The sequence below is a fragment of the Talpa europaea genome (assembly GCF_964194135.1).
Source record: "Talpa europaea genome assembly, chromosome: 6".
Taxonomy (NCBI): Eukaryota; Metazoa; Chordata; class Mammalia; order Eulipotyphla; family Talpidae; genus Talpa; species Talpa europaea.
In genome coordinates this window covers 46,389,072-46,407,691 of record NC_140072.1, presented here as the reverse complement: position 1 = coordinate 46,407,691, position 18,620 = coordinate 46,389,072, and the positions used below count along the sequence as shown (strand labels likewise).

At 37.8% G+C, this 18,620-nt stretch overlaps 1 protein-coding gene and 1 pseudogene across 2 annotated transcripts in view; one reads left to right on the top strand and one right to left on the bottom strand.

Moving 5' to 3' along the window:
- Window positions 1–18,620, top strand: part of DNAH6 (dynein axonemal heavy chain 6) — a gene marked incomplete at its 3' end in the record, with an annotated part of 180,030 nt that overhangs the window by 72,420 nt on the left and 88,990 nt on the right. The window contains exons 33-37 of the mRNA XM_084235770.1: window positions 1,585–2,140; window positions 2,868–2,990; window positions 8,543–8,725; window positions 9,273–9,416; window positions 17,714–17,935. Of these exons, the coding sequence (XP_084091896.1) occupies window positions 1,585–2,140; window positions 2,868–2,990; window positions 8,543–8,725; window positions 9,273–9,416; window positions 17,714–17,935 (1,228 nt within the window). The remainder of the gene's footprint in view (window positions 1–1,584; window positions 2,141–2,867; window positions 2,991–8,542; window positions 8,726–9,272; window positions 9,417–17,713; window positions 17,936–18,620) is intronic.
- Window positions 5,271–6,103, bottom strand: LOC311171922 (nucleophosmin-like; annotated as a pseudogene). Its single transcript has one exon. The product of its transcript is annotated as a nucleophosmin-like (transcript).

Genomic DNA, 18,620 nt, shown 5'->3' with positions numbered 1-18,620 from the left:
TCCTTTGGATAAAGGGAGAAAATTTTTTCTGGTTTGTTTGGATCATTTGGTTTTGTTTTTTGATCTGTGCCCATTGGCACTTCTGGGTTGCCAGGATATAAGGCAAAAGAAACCAGGGACTCTTTCATGTCATTCTTTGTATCTCAAGGTAACCAGGCAGTCTGCGCCCTCTCCAGCTTTCAGTCATCTTGTGTTTGTTTTATACATGATATACAGGATGTTTAGTTGTACTTGAGTAGGGAAAAGTCAGTCTACTCCGTCTTTCTGGAAGCAAAAATTCGTTGATACTGTTTTATATTGTGTTTTTACATTTGCATTTTATAAACATTGCTGTTGCATTTAGTGACTTATGAGCATCTTTTACATGTTAGTATATAACCATGATTTTTTTTTAATTGCTGCTAGAGTGCTATTGTAAAAGTTGGTACTTTGAGATACAGTAAATATGCTGAATTACTTTGATGGGAAAGATTTATGTATGGACATTTAGATTTTCCCAATTGTTTTCATTTTGAAAATTCCTCTCTTAATATATTTATGGTTTTCTACGTTTGAAATTCTAGGAAGTAAGTTCCCTCAATCATGGAGTATGGACATAATTTAATTTAGAGAGATTCTATCAAGATGTCCTTCAAAGAATTTTACCACTTTTCATTTATATGAAAATGCCCATTTCCCATTAAATGTTTTAAAGAAAGGCCAAAAGTCATGCCCTATCTTATTATGTATTTATTTATTAGTGTCTTTGGGCATTTTTTTATTCATCACTCACCTATATTTATAATTCTTAGAGCATTTTTTTCTATTGTATTTGTTTTCATATCAATTGTAGCAGCTCATAACCTTTATCTGATATAAAATTTGGGAAATGCTTCTCTAAATCTGTCTTTCATTCTTTAATTATGAATCCTTTTATTTCACAGAAGTTTGGTTTTTGCTTGTTTGTTTTTATTTTTTACCTTACGAACATTTTTACAATTGTAAACTTCTTAGCAAGACCTTCTTACACGGTGTTGCAAATTCCAATCTCTTGTATTTTCATCTAATATTTTAGTGTTTTAAGTTAAACTCTCTACTGTATCTCAAGTGTATTTGTGTATATAGTTTGAAATAGGGATTTAGCTTCTTTTTTTTACCCCAGAAACATGCCATATTAACTTTCCCATAAAAACAGTCAGATTTTTCTTTACTCCCCTTTTTACCTACTTCTAGTTTTCAATTTTTATTTCCATCTTATTTTTCTGAATATCTGTATACAATAAGAACATATATATATGCTTTGGGGAAAAGTTGAGATATGAATGTAATTTCTAAAATAAACTGATAAATTCACCACTTTCTATACATTTGGTACCCTGCCATGTACTGTTGGCAACGCAGAAAAATAAAAAAATCATACAATATATCGAAGAAATGAGAGATTCCAGCATAACAAATAGGAAACATGAATTTCTATGCTTGATTAGAAGAAAAGATCAGTGAGAAAATAAAATGCACTGTACTGTTTAATCCACTAATTGTGACGTATGTGGGAAAATATCAAAGGCCAGTGATTCCTAATTGATATTCTTTTTATTTTTTCAGTGGAATCATATCTGATCTTTTTCCTGGAGTCCATATTCCAGAACATGATTATGGTATATTACAGTCAACAATTATAAATGTCATGAATGGACGAAATCTTCAGCCTGAAATGAGTATGGTTAAAAAAGTGATACAATTCTATGAAACTATGCTCGTAAGGCATGGTGTTATGTTAGTGGGGCCAACGGGAGGTGGGAAGACCACAGTTTACCAAATACTAGCAGAAACTTTAGGGGATTTGAGAAAACTTGGTGTAGACAAACCTTTTTACCAACCAGTTAAAACATTTGTTCTTAATCCTAAATCAATTACAATGGGAGAATTATATGGGGAAATTAACAACTTAACTTTGGAGTGGAAAGATGGTTTGATGGCATTGAGTGTCCGAGCAGCAGTGAATGATACCTCAGAAGACCATAAATGGATCATCAGTGATGGACCAGTGGATGCCCTTTGGATTGAAAATATGAATACAGTGTTAGATGATAACAAGATGCTTTGTCTGGCTAACAGTGAGAGGATTAAACTCACACCTCAAATCCACATGCTTTTTGAGGTAAATGTAATGCTGTATTGTGAAGTGAAAGTGTGTCAGATTGGCATACCATCATTAATTTTTTTTCACACTGATATCTATTTATTATTTAGAATGCCTACCATGGTTTTGTGATAACATACTAAATAATTACTAAATTGTCCTTTTGTAGTAGATTACTTGTCCTGACACCCAAAAATCTCTCAAATATTCCTGTTTCTTAACAAAAGGGAAATAAATCCTGGCTTCCCCAGCATTTCTTTTTCTAGTTAATATATTTATTGGTGATTTTAAATGATTTAAAATGCTTTAAAAATGTTATGCTTAATACAAGTAAATTACCCCTTTGTGGTATGAATATTTGATGAAGGGACTGCAAGAGGAATATGGGTCAAATACAACTACAAACATTATGGAAGATACTGTCCCTGCTCTATTCATTTATCAAACACTGATTGAATGCCTACTGTGTGCTAGGTATTAGGCTATGTGTTTGGCTACAAGAATGAAAAAAGAAAAAGAGGGAAATTTACCTATCCCCTCTCATAAAGACTTCAGGGGGTTTTTTCAGCTTGTGCCACATTTAAATTTCCTTCCACAGTTCTGATTACTTAAAGTTCTCCCACTTTCTTCCACATAGTATTTCAGTGTTAACTTAAATTTTAAAAGTGTAATTCACAAACACTGGAGTTATAAGAATAAGAAGTAACATATTAGCTGTTTCCTGTTCAACTTTTTTAAATTTTAGGTGCAAGATCTAAAGGTTGCCTCCCCTGCAACAGTCAGTCGGTGTGGAATGGTGTTTGTGGATCCTGAAGAACTGAAATGGATGCCTTATGTTAAAACTTGGATGAATAGTATTTCTAACAAAGTAAGTGCAACCAGATAACTAATCCTCAACATCTCCATCAGTCAGGGTGCATACTCACCTTGAGTGCCCAAACAGTAATTGGTTAAGGCTTCGCTGTGCTTGATTGAGGGAATTTTAGGAAACTAGTCTTTTCTCTAAGAATTCTTGGAATCCTCCAGGAATGTTTATATGTGCCCAGAATCTGTCATTATTTGCCTTCCAGCCTGCCTAGTCACTCTAGTTCCTTCCTCCTCTCTGTCATCTCCCACATGAGTACAAACTCAAACTACTTCCTTGAGTCCCCCCAAAAACAGCTAAAATAGGCTAGATATTTTTTTTAAAGGAGCTTAAAAAGGGCTCAGGATAATAAGAAATTATCACAATATAAGAAAATAACGTTTAAATGCAGGCACTGTCATTATTTTTAGATTTCAGGAGCCCCTAACACTTCTGAGAGCCAGAGAGAAAAGAAAATTACTTTACCTTCCACCCAATCTTAGGCCTCTGACCCAAGATGTGTTCTAACCATCCACCCCAAAGTGAAGGAAAGCTTTTACATCATTATTAAGAATAACACAGTTCTGTTTCTTCTGTGCCCTCTTCATTCTAAAATAAGACTTCTCTTTAACAAGTGATCTTTGAAGTGCTTCATCCATACTCATTCCTATTCCAAAAAAACCGTCATCTTTCTGCGTCCCTCTCCAAAGATGAATCAGAAAGCCATAATTTTCCTCGTTATTAACCGCCAACATTTTAAGAATTTTATGGTCAAATTTCAAAGTACCTTACTAAAGAAAGTAATGCTCAGAATTGAGAATTTATCTATCATGAACTGCTTCACAAATTCACTTTTTTAAAAAATAATAGACTTAATATTTAGAGTAGTTTTAGGTTTACAGAAAAATTTAACAGATAGGACAGAGCATTATCAAATAATATCTATCCTTAGTGATTTTCTCTATTATTAACATTTTGTATTTGCATTGTATATTTGTTAAAGCTGATGTACCAATATTGACATATTATTATTAACTAGAGTCTATAGTTTACATTAGAATTCACTCTTTGTATTGAACAATCCTCTGGCTTTTGACAAATGCATATTAACACACCCTGATATTACCATACAAGATAGTTATACTGCATTAAAAGTCTGAGCTTCACCTATTCATCCAGCCAGACCCGCTCCCAACCACTGGCAAACACTGATCTTTCTACTGTCTTCATAGTTTTGCCATTTCCAGAATGTCATCCAGTAGACATTGTACAAAATATAGTTTTTTCAGGTTGGCTTTTTCCACTTAGTAGTACACATTTAAGCTTCTGTCATGTCTTTCTGCGGCTTGATAGCTCTTTTAGGGGGCACTAATTTACCAAGCTTTTCCATTCTCCCACTGATATAGCTCAGAATTGCTTCCAATTTGGGGCAGTTATAAGCAAAATCTCTATGAATATCCATGTGCATGCTTTTGTCTGAACATAAGTTTTCTTTTTTTTAATTAAAATAAGTGAATTTTATTTTTTTCTTTTTTTTTTTTGAACATAAGTTTTAAACTCATTGGATAAATACCCCAAATGCAATTGTTGGATCATATGGTAAATACTATGTTTAACTTAGTAAGAAACTGTTAGTCTGTCTTCCAAAGTGGCCATCCTATTTTGTACTCCCACCAACAATAAATGAGAGTTCTTGTTGCTTCACATCTTTACCAACATTTTTTGTTTTCAGTGTTTTAGATTTTAGCCATTCTAGTAAGTATATAGAGGTATCTCATTTTTTAATGTCCATGTGATATGGAGTGTCTTCTCATATGCTTGTTTGCCATCTGTAGAGCTTCTTCGGGGAAGTGCCTGTTCAAATCTTTTGCCCACATTTTATTAGGTTGTTTGTTATTATTGAATTTTAAGAGTTCTTAATATATTTTGGACATAAGTTCTTTTTTTTCACTTTATTAAAATACTGAGTTTATTTCACATGTATATTTTTGTCTCCCCATCATTTCCATTTGTCAGGCCACCACTACTGCTATGTCCTATTATAACATTTCATACATACTTAAAATCAAGTAAAGGGTGGAGTTCCATCTTTAAAAACTAAACAGGCATTTTGGACAGCACATTCTTGGCAATGAAACCTGGACCACATTTATCAGACACGGTAGGGAAAGTTCTCACTCTGCATTATAAAAAGGACAGCCAGATATCAACTGTTACAGAAATAAAATAAGATGGAAAATTTTAACACACTGAACTATTTTCTTAAAGAGATTTCCTCTACTGCCAGAGATCTTGAATAGCCTCCTAATAAGTCATCCGGAAGCAATTCTTCACATAATTGATGAACTTGGCTTCCACTTTGAGAAGAGAACCACCTTTTTCTATACTTGCTTGCATTTTTGCTTTAATGTCTTCTACAGAACTAGGTCCTTTTGGTGTTTTAGGAGTTTTTTCCTGTTCTTTGAAAGATTCTTGGCCTTTTGATCTTGATGTTGATGGTTTTCAGTCTTTTCCATTCTGGTTTGACTTTTGTGCATTTTTGGCTGGAGTATTCGTATAGATTTCTTTACAGGTAATTTTTCTTCAGCTTCTTCATCATCAAAATCATCATCATTGTCATCGTCGTCATCATTGTTGTCATCATCCTCATCTTCATCAGCAGCAAGTTTTACTTTTTTCTGTGGAAACTTGCTACCATTTCCAGGTGTTGAACGCTTCCCAGATATACTCAGGAGTTTCACATCCTTCTCCTCTTCATCTTCTGATTCTGCATCTTCCTCCACAGCTACTAAGTGCTGTCCACTAATATGCACAGGCCCTGAACCATACTTCAACTGTAAGACCACAGGTAGAATGATTTCAAAGCCCCCAAGGGAAACCGTTGCCTCTACAGACATTTTCAAAGTTGCAAGTGTTATTTTAATAGGACTGCCTTCATAATTTATGGCTTCTGCTTCAACAATGTGTAGTTCATCCTTTGCACCAGCCCCTAAACTGACCGTTCTTAAAGATAACTGGTGCTCATTTTTATCATTATCCACTTTGAAGTGACAATCTTTGTCGGCCTTTAGTTCACAACTGAAAAGATAGTTCTGGAGCCTCAGAGGGCTCATGTCCATGTCCATTGAATCTTCCATGGGGTGGTGACATGGACTCAGGTGGGAGAGAAGGCAGACAGAGATAAATGACTACTGTTCCGAGGAACAGCACGCAGGACGGAATCACACCAGGTGAACATAAGTTCTTTATCAAATACTTGTTCTGCAGATTTTTTTCCAGCATGACTAGTTTTTTCATTCTTAACAATAACTTTCACAGAGTACAAGTTTTCCATTTAGAGAAGCCAAAGTTAATAGGTTTTCTTTCATGGATTGTGCTTTTGTAGTATATCTAGAAACACATTCCAAACCTAAGGTCACCTACATGGTCTGCTACTAACAAGTTTTATACCTGTGTGTATATAAACTATGATTCATTGTGAGTTAATTTCTGTCAAAGGTGTAAGATCAATGTCTAGATTCTTTCTTTGTATGTAGATGTCCAGTTGTTCCAGCAACACTTGTAGAAGACACTATTCCTGCTCCGTTGGATTGCCTTTGTTTATGTATTTTGTTTACATATATGTTTACATATTGTACTTTGTTCCTTTGTATCAATTAACTATATTTTCCACGGACCAGTTAACAATATGGGTCTATATCTGGCTTTGTACTCTTTTCTATTGACCTACTTGTCTGTTCTTTGCCAATACCACATGGTCTTGAATTCTATAGCTTTATAGTAAGTCTTGAAACCTGATAGTTCTCCAACTCTGTTCTTCCATATTGTGTAATTATTTTCAGTCTTCACATCTCCATATATACACATGCTTCACTCACCTCGGTCAATGATCTATCCCCTTCTTTTCTCTGTGTGCTCCTCCTTCCCCCCATTCTCTCTAGTAACCAGTAACTGGTTGGGAATTATTTTTGCTGTGCTGTGCCAATATGTGTTCTTTGATTATTTATATTCCATGAGTAAAGTGAAATCATCTGGTATCTGTCTTCCGAGTGCATGAGTGTTCCCTTTTCTCCACATCTTCATCAATATTTGTTGTTTCCATTCTTTTTGACACGTTTCTGGACTTCTCACATTTCAGTTCCTCTCACATTTCTGTTCCTCTCCTGGTTTTTCCATCTTGTATTCAGATATTCCTTGCCTCCTAGGCATGTGTATTGCCTTATTTGCATTTGGGGGACTGGGGTGCTGTGGGCTTAGTTTTGTTTATCTTCTTTGTTTACACTGGTAGCAGGTGGGGAAGTGAATAAAAGCTGGGGCTCAAAGACTTACTCTCTGACCTCATGAAGATGAGGGCAGCTCCAAACCAGTAGAAAACTCTGCCACTTTTCCTCTCTCTATAGCAAACTCTGTTTGGTGCTTCAGGGATCCTAAATTCCATTCCTACTTTCTACTGCACCTCTCTGTGGTATGAGTGAGAAATGTTCACTAAGCTCAAATCACTTAGCAACGGGTCACAGGAGAAATACACCACATAGGAGCCGTCAGAGGTTGTTGTATACTTGCTGTGCGGGGTGGGGGCGGGGGGCGGGGGAACTTGGCACAGGCTGTCCTAATTTGCTCAATAATGGCCTCTGCTGCCAGGTACAGGCTTGGGCTTCTAAGTGCTGCAGATTGTTCACTTGTCTTTGCAGTGAGACTTCACCCTCTCCACCACTAGCCATAAATAAACAAATCTTTAACAAAATAAAATAAAAGAAAAAATAAAAGAATGTTGAATAGAAGTGGTGAGAAGGGCTGCATTCTTCTTAGAAATCTTTGGGAATTATTTCTTTTATATAAGTAGAATTTTAAAGTGTCTCTTTATGTTTTCTTTTAAAAAAAAAAAAAGGTTTTTTTTATTTTTTAAACAATATTGGCTTCCCCCCACCCCCTCAGGTTGAGTCCCCATAGAATTTCCTTCCCCAAGGCACCTGTGCACCATCACCACAGTCCCCTGTGCTCCTCCCTCCCTCCCTCTCATCTCTCTCCCTCCTCCTCTCCTGCAGTATGTCTCTGGTTTATAATTGTCAGGTTTTGCTTTGTTGTGTTTTGAACTGTTATTATTTTTTTTACACTGATGTCTTATTTGGTTCCCCTATATTTCTGTTATAAGTGAAACCATCTGACAGTTTTCTTTTTCCTTCTAGCTTATTTCACTGTGCATAATTCCTTCTAGCTCGTTTTGTTTGTTTTTTTTCATTGTTCTTAATTATGAAAGATATTATAAGCTTAGAGACTGCATGACATATATGTTGACTGTTTAACAAGTGGCTATAAAATAAATCAATGTACACTACCATTACCAGATTATGACATGTAGATTATTTTCAGCTACCAGAATCTCTCCCATGTGTCCTTCCAGTCATAGGGTTTTTTTTTCTTGATTTCTTTCATATTTTGTTTGAAAGATGTTTATAACCTTTAGTCCAAAAGTCAAATTATATTGCAATAATGACATTTGTACCAAACTGGTTCTAAATTTAATCAAATATTTCATCTGGTCTTTCTAAACAGTTATTTACTTATTTCATTTTCAGCTGAATGAGGAAACTCAAGAATATATATTGAAACTTTTCCGACGTTATGTTGATGATGGTTTACATTTTATCAATAAAAAATGCAGCCAAGCAATCCCCCAAGTGGACATCAGCAAAGTTACTACCCTCTGTTGTTTATTGAAGTCTTTGTTATTTGAGAAAGACGGAGCATATTTGACAATGGTATGAAGGGTTTTCTTGGTGCTATAAGAGCTTGGGAGATGGGATTACTAAAAAGTTGATTTGCAAATAAGTAACTCTAAATTTTCTGTAACATGATATGATTTTCAAGTTAATTTTCTAGGATACTAACAACTATAAATAGATCCATAGAATCCCGAAGTTGGAGGGATGTTAGAGAACCTCTCAGTATTCTTCTGCTCAATGTTTAAATTCCCTTAGAGTCAAAGATATATTACCAATAATTGTTTGTGTAGCAGCTGCTTAAGCACCTTCATGCAGGGAGAAACAAAGTTGTAATAGTCCAGTGAAAGGCAACCTTGAATTTTTTTTCTACATATTCCTTGCCATTCATTTTCTCATCAAAGTATTCAAATATGTGCTGCTAAAAAGCACCCTATAAACCATTGAGTGAAGTATAAGAAGCATACACTGAGCACTTTTTAAAATAAATGAGCCTAAACAAAAGAAAACAGTCCTTAGAGTTTGCAATTTAGAATTCTTTCATGTTAACTTGGAAGCTATTAAAATTCTCTCTCTGTTCTTTCAGGAACAAGCAAAACTGAACACTCTACTATGTCAGACTTTTATATTCTGCTATTTATGGTCTTTGGGTGGAAATCTAAATGAAGTCCACTGGGATGCTTTTGACACATTTATTAGGACACAATTTGATGATAATCCTGATGCCAGGGTAAGAGTCAAATAAACTTAATTTTAACATAATTACTTTAACCCTTTAAAATTAAATTTCAAGACTAAAACTTTAAAAGACTTATTCTCTATTATAAGGGCTTCTAAAATTAGCCAATTTTTTAAACCAGAAATAACATTTATTGTATTAAAATTTTTTTTTTATTATTATTTTTTTTTATCTTTTTTTTTTTTTATAAATTTTATTGTTATATTCCCCATACAATTGCAGCCCCTCATTCTGACCCCAATCCCTCCCCTCCCGCCCCCGCCCCCCTAAAAGTGTCTCTGGTTCATAGTTTTTTGTTGATTTTGATTTTCACTTTCTTATAGTTATTCATTTTCCTGGTCCCTTATTTAAGTTTTCTAGATTCCTGCTATGAGTGAGACCATCCGGTATTTTTCTTTTTCTTTTTGGCTTATTTCGCTGAGCATGATCCCTTCCAGCGCCATCCATGTTGCTGCAAATTGCATGTGTTTATCTTTTTTGAATGCTGAGTAATATTCCATGGTATATATGTACCACATCTTCTTGATCCAGTCATCTATTTTTGGGCATTTGGGTTGTTTCCAAAGCTTAGCTATTGTAAACAGTGCTGCTATAAACATAGGGGTGCAGGTGTTCTTTGGAATTGATGTTTCTGTGTCCTTTGGGTAAATACCTAGGAGTGGAATTGCTGGATCATGTGGAAGCTCTATGTTTAGTAGGTCCAGAAATCTCCACACAGCTTTCCACAGTGGTTGGACCAGTTTGCACTCCCACCAACAGTGCAGAAGAGTTCCTTTTTCTCCACACCCTCGCCAACATTTGTTGTTGCTAGTTTTTTTAATATGTGCCATTCTCACTGGTGTAAGATGGTATCTCATGGTAGTTTTGATTTGCATTTCCCTGATGACAAGTGATGTTGAACATTTTTTCATATGCCTGTTGGCCATTTGCATTTCCTCTTCAGAGAAGTTTCTTTTTAGCTCTTCTGCCCATTTTTGGACTGGATTATTTTCTTTGTTGTTGTTGAGTCTCATCAGCTCTTTGCAGATTTTTGTGATCAGTCCTTTATCATTAGTGTTGGGTGCAAAAATGTTCTCCCAGTTGGTGGGGTTTCTCTTTGTTTTTGTTATTGTCTCTTTTGCTGTGCAAAAGCTCTTTAATTTGATGTAGTCCCAGCTGTTTATCTTTGCCTTCACTATCACTGCTTTGGGTGATGTGTCTGTAAAGATGTCTTTGATGTGCAAATCACGTAGTGTTTCGCCTATATTTCCTTCTATATATTTTATGGTTTCAGGTCTTATGTCTAGTTCTTTAATCCATTTTGAGTTGATTTTTGTGTATGGTGTGAGGTGGTGGTCAAGCTTCATTCTTTTGCATGTAGCGACCCAGTTTTCCCAGCACCATTTATTGAACAAACTTTCTTTGCTCCAATGCATATTCTTTGCTCCTTTGTCAAAGATTAGTTGACCATAAATATGTGGGTTTATTTCTGGATTTTCTATTCGATTCCATTGGTCTGTATGTCTGTTCTTGTTCCAATACCATGCAGTTTTGATGATTATGGCTTTGTAGTATAGCTTGAAGTCTGGGAGTCTGATGCCTCCATTCCCTTCTTTTTTTTTCAGGAGAGCTTTGGCTATTCGGGGTTTTTTGTGATTCCATATGAATTTCATCAATAATTGTTCTATTTCTTTGAAGAATGACATTGAAATTTTGATTGGAATAGCATTGAATCTGTATATTGCTTTTGGAAGGATGGCCATTTTAATAATGTTTATTCTTCCAATCCATGAGCAGGGGATGTCTCTCCATTTCTTTGTGTCTTCTTCTATTTCTTTTAACAGTGTTTTATAGTTTTCTTTGTATAGGTCCTTTACCTCTTTTGTTAGATTTATTCCCAAATATTTGATTTTTTTTGTTTCAATAACAAAAGGGATGGTCTTTTTGATTTCTTCTTCTTCAGATTTATTGTTTGTGTATAGGAAGGCTACTGACTTTTGCGTGTTGATTTTGTATCCTGCCACTTTACTGAACTGATTGATGAGTTGAATTAGCTTTTCTGTGGAGTTTTTGGGGTTCTCTATGTATAATATCATATCGTCTGCAAATAGTGATAGTTTGACTTCTTCTTTTCCTATTTGGATTCCTTGGATGTCTTTCTCTTGTCTTATTGCCCTGGCTAGGACTTCCAGTATTATATTGAAAAGCAATGGTGAGAGTGGACATCCTTGTCTTGTTCCAGATCTTAATGGAAATGCTTTCAGCTTTTCACCATTGAGAATGATACTGGCTGTTGGCTTGTCATAGATGGCCTTTATGATGTTGAGGTATGTTCCTTGTATCCCAAGAATTTCAAGGGCTTTTATCATGAATGGGTGTTGCACTTTGTCGAAAGCTTTCTCAGCATCTATTGATATTATCATATGGTTTTTATATTTCTTTTTGTTGATGTGTTGGATAACGTTGATTGATTTTCGGATGTTAAACCATCCTTGTGCCCCTGGAATGAATCCAACTTGGTCGTGGTGAATTATCTTATGGATACATTGTTGGATTCTGATAGCTAAAATTTTATTGAGGATTTTTGCATCAGTGTTCATTAGGGAGATTGGCCTGTAGTTTTCCTTTTTTGTGTTGTCCTTGTTCGGTTTTGGTATTAGTGTAATGTTGGCTTCATAGAACGTGTTTGGTATTGTCCCTTCCTTCTCAATTTTTTGGAAGAGTTTGTGAAGGATAGGCACTAATTCGTCTCTGAATGTTTGGTAGAATTCATTTGTAAATCCATCAGGTCCTGGGCTTTTGTTTTTGGGGAGGTTTTTGATTACCATTTCAATTTCGCTAATTGTAATTGGTCTGTTTAGGTGTTCTATTTCTTCTTTATCTAGCTTTGGGTGATTGTAGAGTTGTAGGAATTTGTCCATCTCCTCTAGATTGTTAAACTTGTTTCCATATAACTGTTCATAGTAGTTACTGATTATTCTTTTGATTTCTGCTGTGTCCGTTGTGATTTCTCCTCTTTCATTGATGATCCTGTTTATTTGTGCTTTCTCCCTTTTTTCCTTTGTGAGCCTGGCTAGGGGTTTGTCTATTTTATTGATTTTTTCAAAGAACCAGCTCTTGGTTTCATTGATCTTTTGGATTGTTTTTTTAGTTTCAATTTCATTTATTTCTGCTTTGGTTTTTATTATTTCTTTTCTTCTACTGGTTTTGGGGTTTTTTTGTTGTTCTTTTTCTAGATCTTTGAGCTTCGAGATTAGGTTGTTTCTTTGCGTTCTTTCTTGTTTCTTGATGTGAGCTTCTATTGCTATATATTTTCCTCTTATTACTGCTTTTGCTGCATCCCATACATTTAGGATATTGGTGTCCTCCTTGTCGTTCAATTCAAAAAATTTTTTAATTTCTTCTTTGATCTCCTCATTAGTCCAATGGTCTTCCAGTAGTGTGGTTTTTAATCTCCATGAGGTAGGAAAGTTCCTTGCCTTCTTTTTATGGTTTATTTCTAGTTTGATGCCTTCATGGTCAGAAAAGATGGTTGATATGATTTCAATCTTGGTGTATCTGTTGATGTTTGTCTTGTGCCCCAGTATGTGATCGATCCTGGAGAATGATCCGTGTGCGCTTGAGAAAAATGTGTACTCCGTTTTTTTGGGGTTTAGTGTTCTATAGATGTCTGTTAAGCCCAATTGCTCTAGGTCTTTATTTAGAGCTTTGGTTTCTTTACTTATTTTTTGTCTTGTTGATCTATCCATTGTTGATAGTGGTGTGTTGAAGTCTCCCACTACGTATGTGTTTTCTCTGATGTCTGTTTTCAGAGAGGACAACAGTTGTCTGATATATTTTGGTGTTCCTTCGTTTGGTGAGTATATGTTAATGAGTGTTATTTCTTCTTGAAGTATTGTCCCCTTGATCATAATGTAGTGACCATTGGGGTCTCTTTTTATCTTTTTGAGTTTGAAATCTGTTTTATCTGATATAAGTATAGCTGTTCCTGCTTTCTTTTTTGGTCCATTTGCTTGTAGGATTGTTTTCCATCCTTTAACTTTGAGCCTATTTTTATCTTTTGTAGCTAAATGTGTTTCCTGGAGACAGCAAAAGGTTGGGTTTTGTTTCTTAATCCAGGCTGCAACTCTGTGTCTTTTTATTGAAGAGTTTAGTCCATTTACATTTAGAGTTAATATTGATATGTTAACATCTGTATTTGCCATTGTGTTTGTCTTTCCTTTGATTTTATTTATTTATTCTTTTAATAACTTTTTTTTTTTTTGGCCTTCTTTCATTGTTATTCGTCGCTCTGAGGTTCTGGCTTTAGGACTCCTTGTAGTATTTTTTGGAGTGGGGGTTTAGTTGCAATGAAATTCCGGAGTTTCTGTTTGTCTGGGAAGGTCCATATTCTTTCTTCAAAGAGGAAGGAGAGCTTTGCGGGATAGAGTATTCTTGGTTGGCATCTGTTTTCTTGGAGTCTGTTGACTATGTCCCTCCACTCTCTCCTTGCCCGTAGTGTTTCTTCGGAGAAGTCTGATGTCAGCCTGATTGGTTTTCCTTTGAATGTTATCTGTTTCTTCCCTCTTGCCAGCTTCATTATTTTTTCCTTGTCCTGGATTCTTGGGAGCTTTACTATTATGTGTCTTGCTGTATTTTTCCTTTCGTCGTGGAAGTTTGGTGTTCTTCTTGCTTCTTGTATATCAATTTTCAGCTCCTTCTTCACATTTGGGAAGTTCTCTTCAATTATCTCTTTGAATATTTTCTCTGTTCCTACATCTCTCTCCTCTCCTTCTGGTATTCCTATAACTCTTATATTTCCTTTCCTCATGGAGTCAGATAGTTCCCGAAGTCTTTCTTCGTTCTTTTTCCTTCGTACTTCTCTTTCCTTTTCTGTTTTGGTTCTTTTTTTTTTTTTTTTTTTTTTTTTTTTTTTTTTTTTTTTAAAGATTTATTTATTTATTTGTTTGTTTTGTTTGTTTACACATACAAGCACTGGGTACAGTCAGAAGCGGGGGAGGGTGAGAGAATTCACCAGAGCCAGAGCGGGGAGCAGAGCAGGCAGAAGGACCGAAGTACACTGCTGAGGGGAGCAGCGGGCGGCAGGAGAGGTCTGCGCGCCATGTGGGACCCTCCTCCGGTGGCCGGGGAGCTGCCGGGGAGCTGCCGGGGATCGAACCAGCGCTGCAGAGGTTGCGGGCAGCTTCGCAACCCAGCGCTCAACCGCTGCGCCACCGGGGAGGCCCTGTTTTGGTTCTTTTTATTTCTGTGTCTTCAAGATTACTTATTCGTTCTTCCATTTCATCTATTCTGCTTTCATTGCTTTTCCCAGAATTCTTTAGTTCTTCCATTAATTCTTTGATCTCCTGCATTTCTTTTACTTCCCTCTTTAGGGACTCAATTTCTTTCTTCTGACCATTGTTTTCCCTCTCTAGGGACTCAATTGCATTCTTCTGATCGTTGATTATTTTTCCCTTATCATTGTTTTCCTTTATGACTTCTGTCAGTTTTTTAATCACGGCAATTTTAAATTCTCTTTCTGGAAGGCTCAGAAATTCTTCCAAGTTATTGTCGTTGCAATCTGGGGGCTGGCTTTCTTTTTGTGGTGTGCTTTTTCTCTGGAGAGTTGCTAGGTTGCGTGTGGTTCTTCTCCTCCCTACTGTCTGTTTTCTAATTTGCCGTATGCGTTGGGACACTGTGTTGTTGGGACTTGCCGGCATCTTGGGTGGGCTTCTCTGTTCCCCTCTGGTTCTTCCAGGAGTCATCTGTCAGTTTCAAGCAGCCTTTACTGGAGAAAGGTCCCTGTTCTAAAATGCCGATGTGGGGACACACTCCCCTGTGCGCCTGGTCTGCCCCGGCGGTGGGTTCCTGCTCCCCTCTGGGCTTGGACTGCAGGCCAGAGGGGGTCTGGCGTGGGCGAACTTCCCCCGCTCACCTCTGGCTCCTGAGGAAGCCTTCTGCAGGTAGTCTTTACTGAAGAAATGTCCCTGTTCTAAAATGGTGATGTGGGACACACTCCCTGCGCTTCTGGTCTCAGGCACACTCTTCTGCGCGCCTGGTCTGCCCCGGCTGTGGGTGCTCGCTCTCCCTGTGGGCTCAGACTACTTGTTCGGAAGGGGCCCGGTGTGGGCTAACTCCCCAGCTGGCCACTAGCTCCTTCAGGAGCCTGTGCTGGGGTCAAGTCGCTAGGTGGCGCCAGAGATCTCTCCTAGAGCCCTTGGGGAGCTGATTTTCCACCCCGTGGGACAGGGAGCAGAGCGGGGATGGTAGGGTACACCTCAACGGCTTTGGGGTGCTGTGTCTGCCTTGTGCCCCACCGTCGTGGGGAACCCACGCCCCTAATTTCGTGCCCCGGGTCTCAGTTCCAAAGCCCTCAGTTCCAGGACGCGGGCTGTAGCCCAGATCAGTGGCGCGGGAATGGCACCTTTTGAATCCCGCTCCCCTTCCTGGGCGCCTTGTTCCTGCTCACTCAGGGAGGGCCTCCGCCGTCTCCCCCTAATTTCGTGCCCAGGGTCTCAGTTCCAAAGACCTCAGTTCCAGGACGCAGGCTGTAGCCCAGATCAGTGGCGCGGGAATGGCGCCTTTTGAATCCCGCTCCCCTGCCTGGGCGCCTTGTTCCTGCTCACTCAGGGAGGGCCTCCGCCGTCTCCCCGCAAGCCTAGGTCGCAGGCGCGGGGACCTGGGCAGCTGCAATCCGAGCGCCGCTTTCGCGCAAGCTTACCGGGCGGCCGGGGCTGTGTGCTGGTGCAGGTCTCCTCCTGGGGGGCGGGGCTCTTTAATGGCGCCTGGAGCTCACCTCCGCAGCGGATCCTGCAGGGTTCGCCTCAGCTCCCGTTCACGGGGTGTGGTGGCTGAAATAGTTCCTTTCCACTCACAGTCCCACTTGCTGCGTCCGTTTTTCTTGTTGGGCGTTTTGGTTTGTTGTTTTCCTCCTCTCTGCCGGTCGGAGAGTGCCGCCTCTGTGGGCGGGGGAGGGGAGCAGGGTTCTGCGCTTCCCTCCCTTCTCGTCCTCTTTTATGGCAACTTTCTTCTTCGGGCAGTTTGCTGGAGTCGTCCGTTTATCTTCCGTGTCCCAGTTCTCACTGGGGCCTGCCGCTTTTCCTCCCTATTAACTTTTTTTAATGGGAGATCTTACTCGCAGCGTCTCCTCGCCGCCATGTTGCTCCGCCCCCCTCCTGTATTAAAATTTTTAGGAGTCTCTCCTAGCCATATGAAGAAAGTAAGATGTAAAAGTATATAAAAGCTCACTACTATCAATTAACATTGCATTCTAATCTCCTAAATTTATTTTTCACAAGGTAATGGTTTAGCAACCCTGAAACTATTTCTGTACATTAAAATATTGTACAGATGAATAAATACTTTGACATAATGGCAACCAGGTTTCTCATTGTTAAAGGGAAAGAAGATATGGAATGAGAAAGATTAGAATGCACCCTGTTGTTAGGTTCAAATTGGAGATTATTTAGTGCATGTATAGGGTCTCATGAAATTATTTAGTGTGTGTAGGTTTTAGATATTTACAAATACGTATATGTATATATATATATACACACACATATACACACATATATGTATATATAGATAGATATATACATATTTGTGAGTGTGTATGTGTTTTCATACATACAAAAATCTCCTAGTTTTAAGCTGAGAGGAACTGGGAGCAATGACAACTCAATAGCAGTGAACAAACTTAGTGTGTTTATTGCTAACTACCTGTCTCTCAAAAGAGAACTAAGACTCTTTAATGAGATTGCTGATTTGAAAACTGCGGCAGGGAAAGTACGAAATTAGCCTAGAACATACCTTTCCATATCAGATAGCAAAAAAATGCTCAAAGAATGATGGCACATACCAAAAGAACACAGGAGCCAGTTTGAAGATATTCCCACTGGCCCATCTGGGCAAATTTGAACATTAAAAGAAATGGTAATAGGGGATAGCAAGTCTTTGAATAAAATAAAAATGTTATTTCTCTTTTTAAGAGCCCCTTGTGTGGATTGCAAGGTCATTGAAGGCAGAGGCTGGATCTCATTCAGCCCTTCCCCTCAATGCCAAGCACAGTATTTGGCATGAAGTAATTCCCTGAATTGGAGCTAAATTGAAATTGCTTTACAATTTTAATGTGGGGTTTTACAATAATCAACATAACATTTTTTTTCATACATCATGTTGCAGGACTGTATTTAAAAGTTAGGTTCTAATACCTGAACAACTACTTCTCTACAAAGAAATCTAAATTCATTCACATTCTCTGACTGCCTTTGTTTCTGTGCAGAATATTTGTGTCAATCCTATTGAAAGTGGTGTTTCATTTTATATTTTAGCTTCCCAGTTCTGGTGACCTATGGAGCATTTACATGGACTTTGACACCAGACGAATGGATCCCTGGGAACGAATCATACCCACCTTCAAGTACAGCCAAGACATTCCATTTTTTAAAATGCTTGTCCCCACAGTTGACACAGTGCGCTTTGGGTATCTAATGGAAAAACTACTGGCTGTCAGACATTCAGTGTTGTTTACTGGAACAACTGGAGTTGGCAAGGTAGGAAACATCAAACAAGAAAGTCTGTGTGAAAATGAGGATATGGTGGACTTCAAATTGTTAACCCCATAAATAACACCTATTTCTCAAGGGAAATTCTTTTGAATTTTAGTCATTTTTTTCAGGAGTAATCTAACTATTATGAACTAGTATCAACCTTGGGAATTACTCCAAAGTTAGCCAATTCCTGCATAAATTCTTGGTATGCATACTGTATACTCTAGAGGACCCTGTACATCAATGTTTTGTGTTTGGGGACTTTTATGTTTTATCCCTTGGAATTTGTCAGGTGGCCAGTGCTCAAGTTAGGGTGGGAGTTGGCCAAGGCACATATCCCCAACAAATGACTGATGGAGGTCAGTCTGTTCTCCTGCTGAACAGATTGTTACAGCAGTGGTATCTGGGAAAAGAAGAGTATGGGGAAATACTGACTATTTGGTCTTCTTGTTTGGGGGCATTCACAAAAACAGACATTCACTATTTCCCCTCCAAACTGTTTCTGAAAAAAAGTTTGGGTCCTTCTGTCAAACTGCAAGACTGATTCTTGCTGTTAAATCAAATTGAATAGAAACCAAAAGGGATTTTGGTATGATACTAAAATAAAAACACTTTTCTGAGATAAAGCTAATGAGAATATTTCTTTGAACTGACAAATATAATTAACTGAAATCTCAGGAAAAGAAAG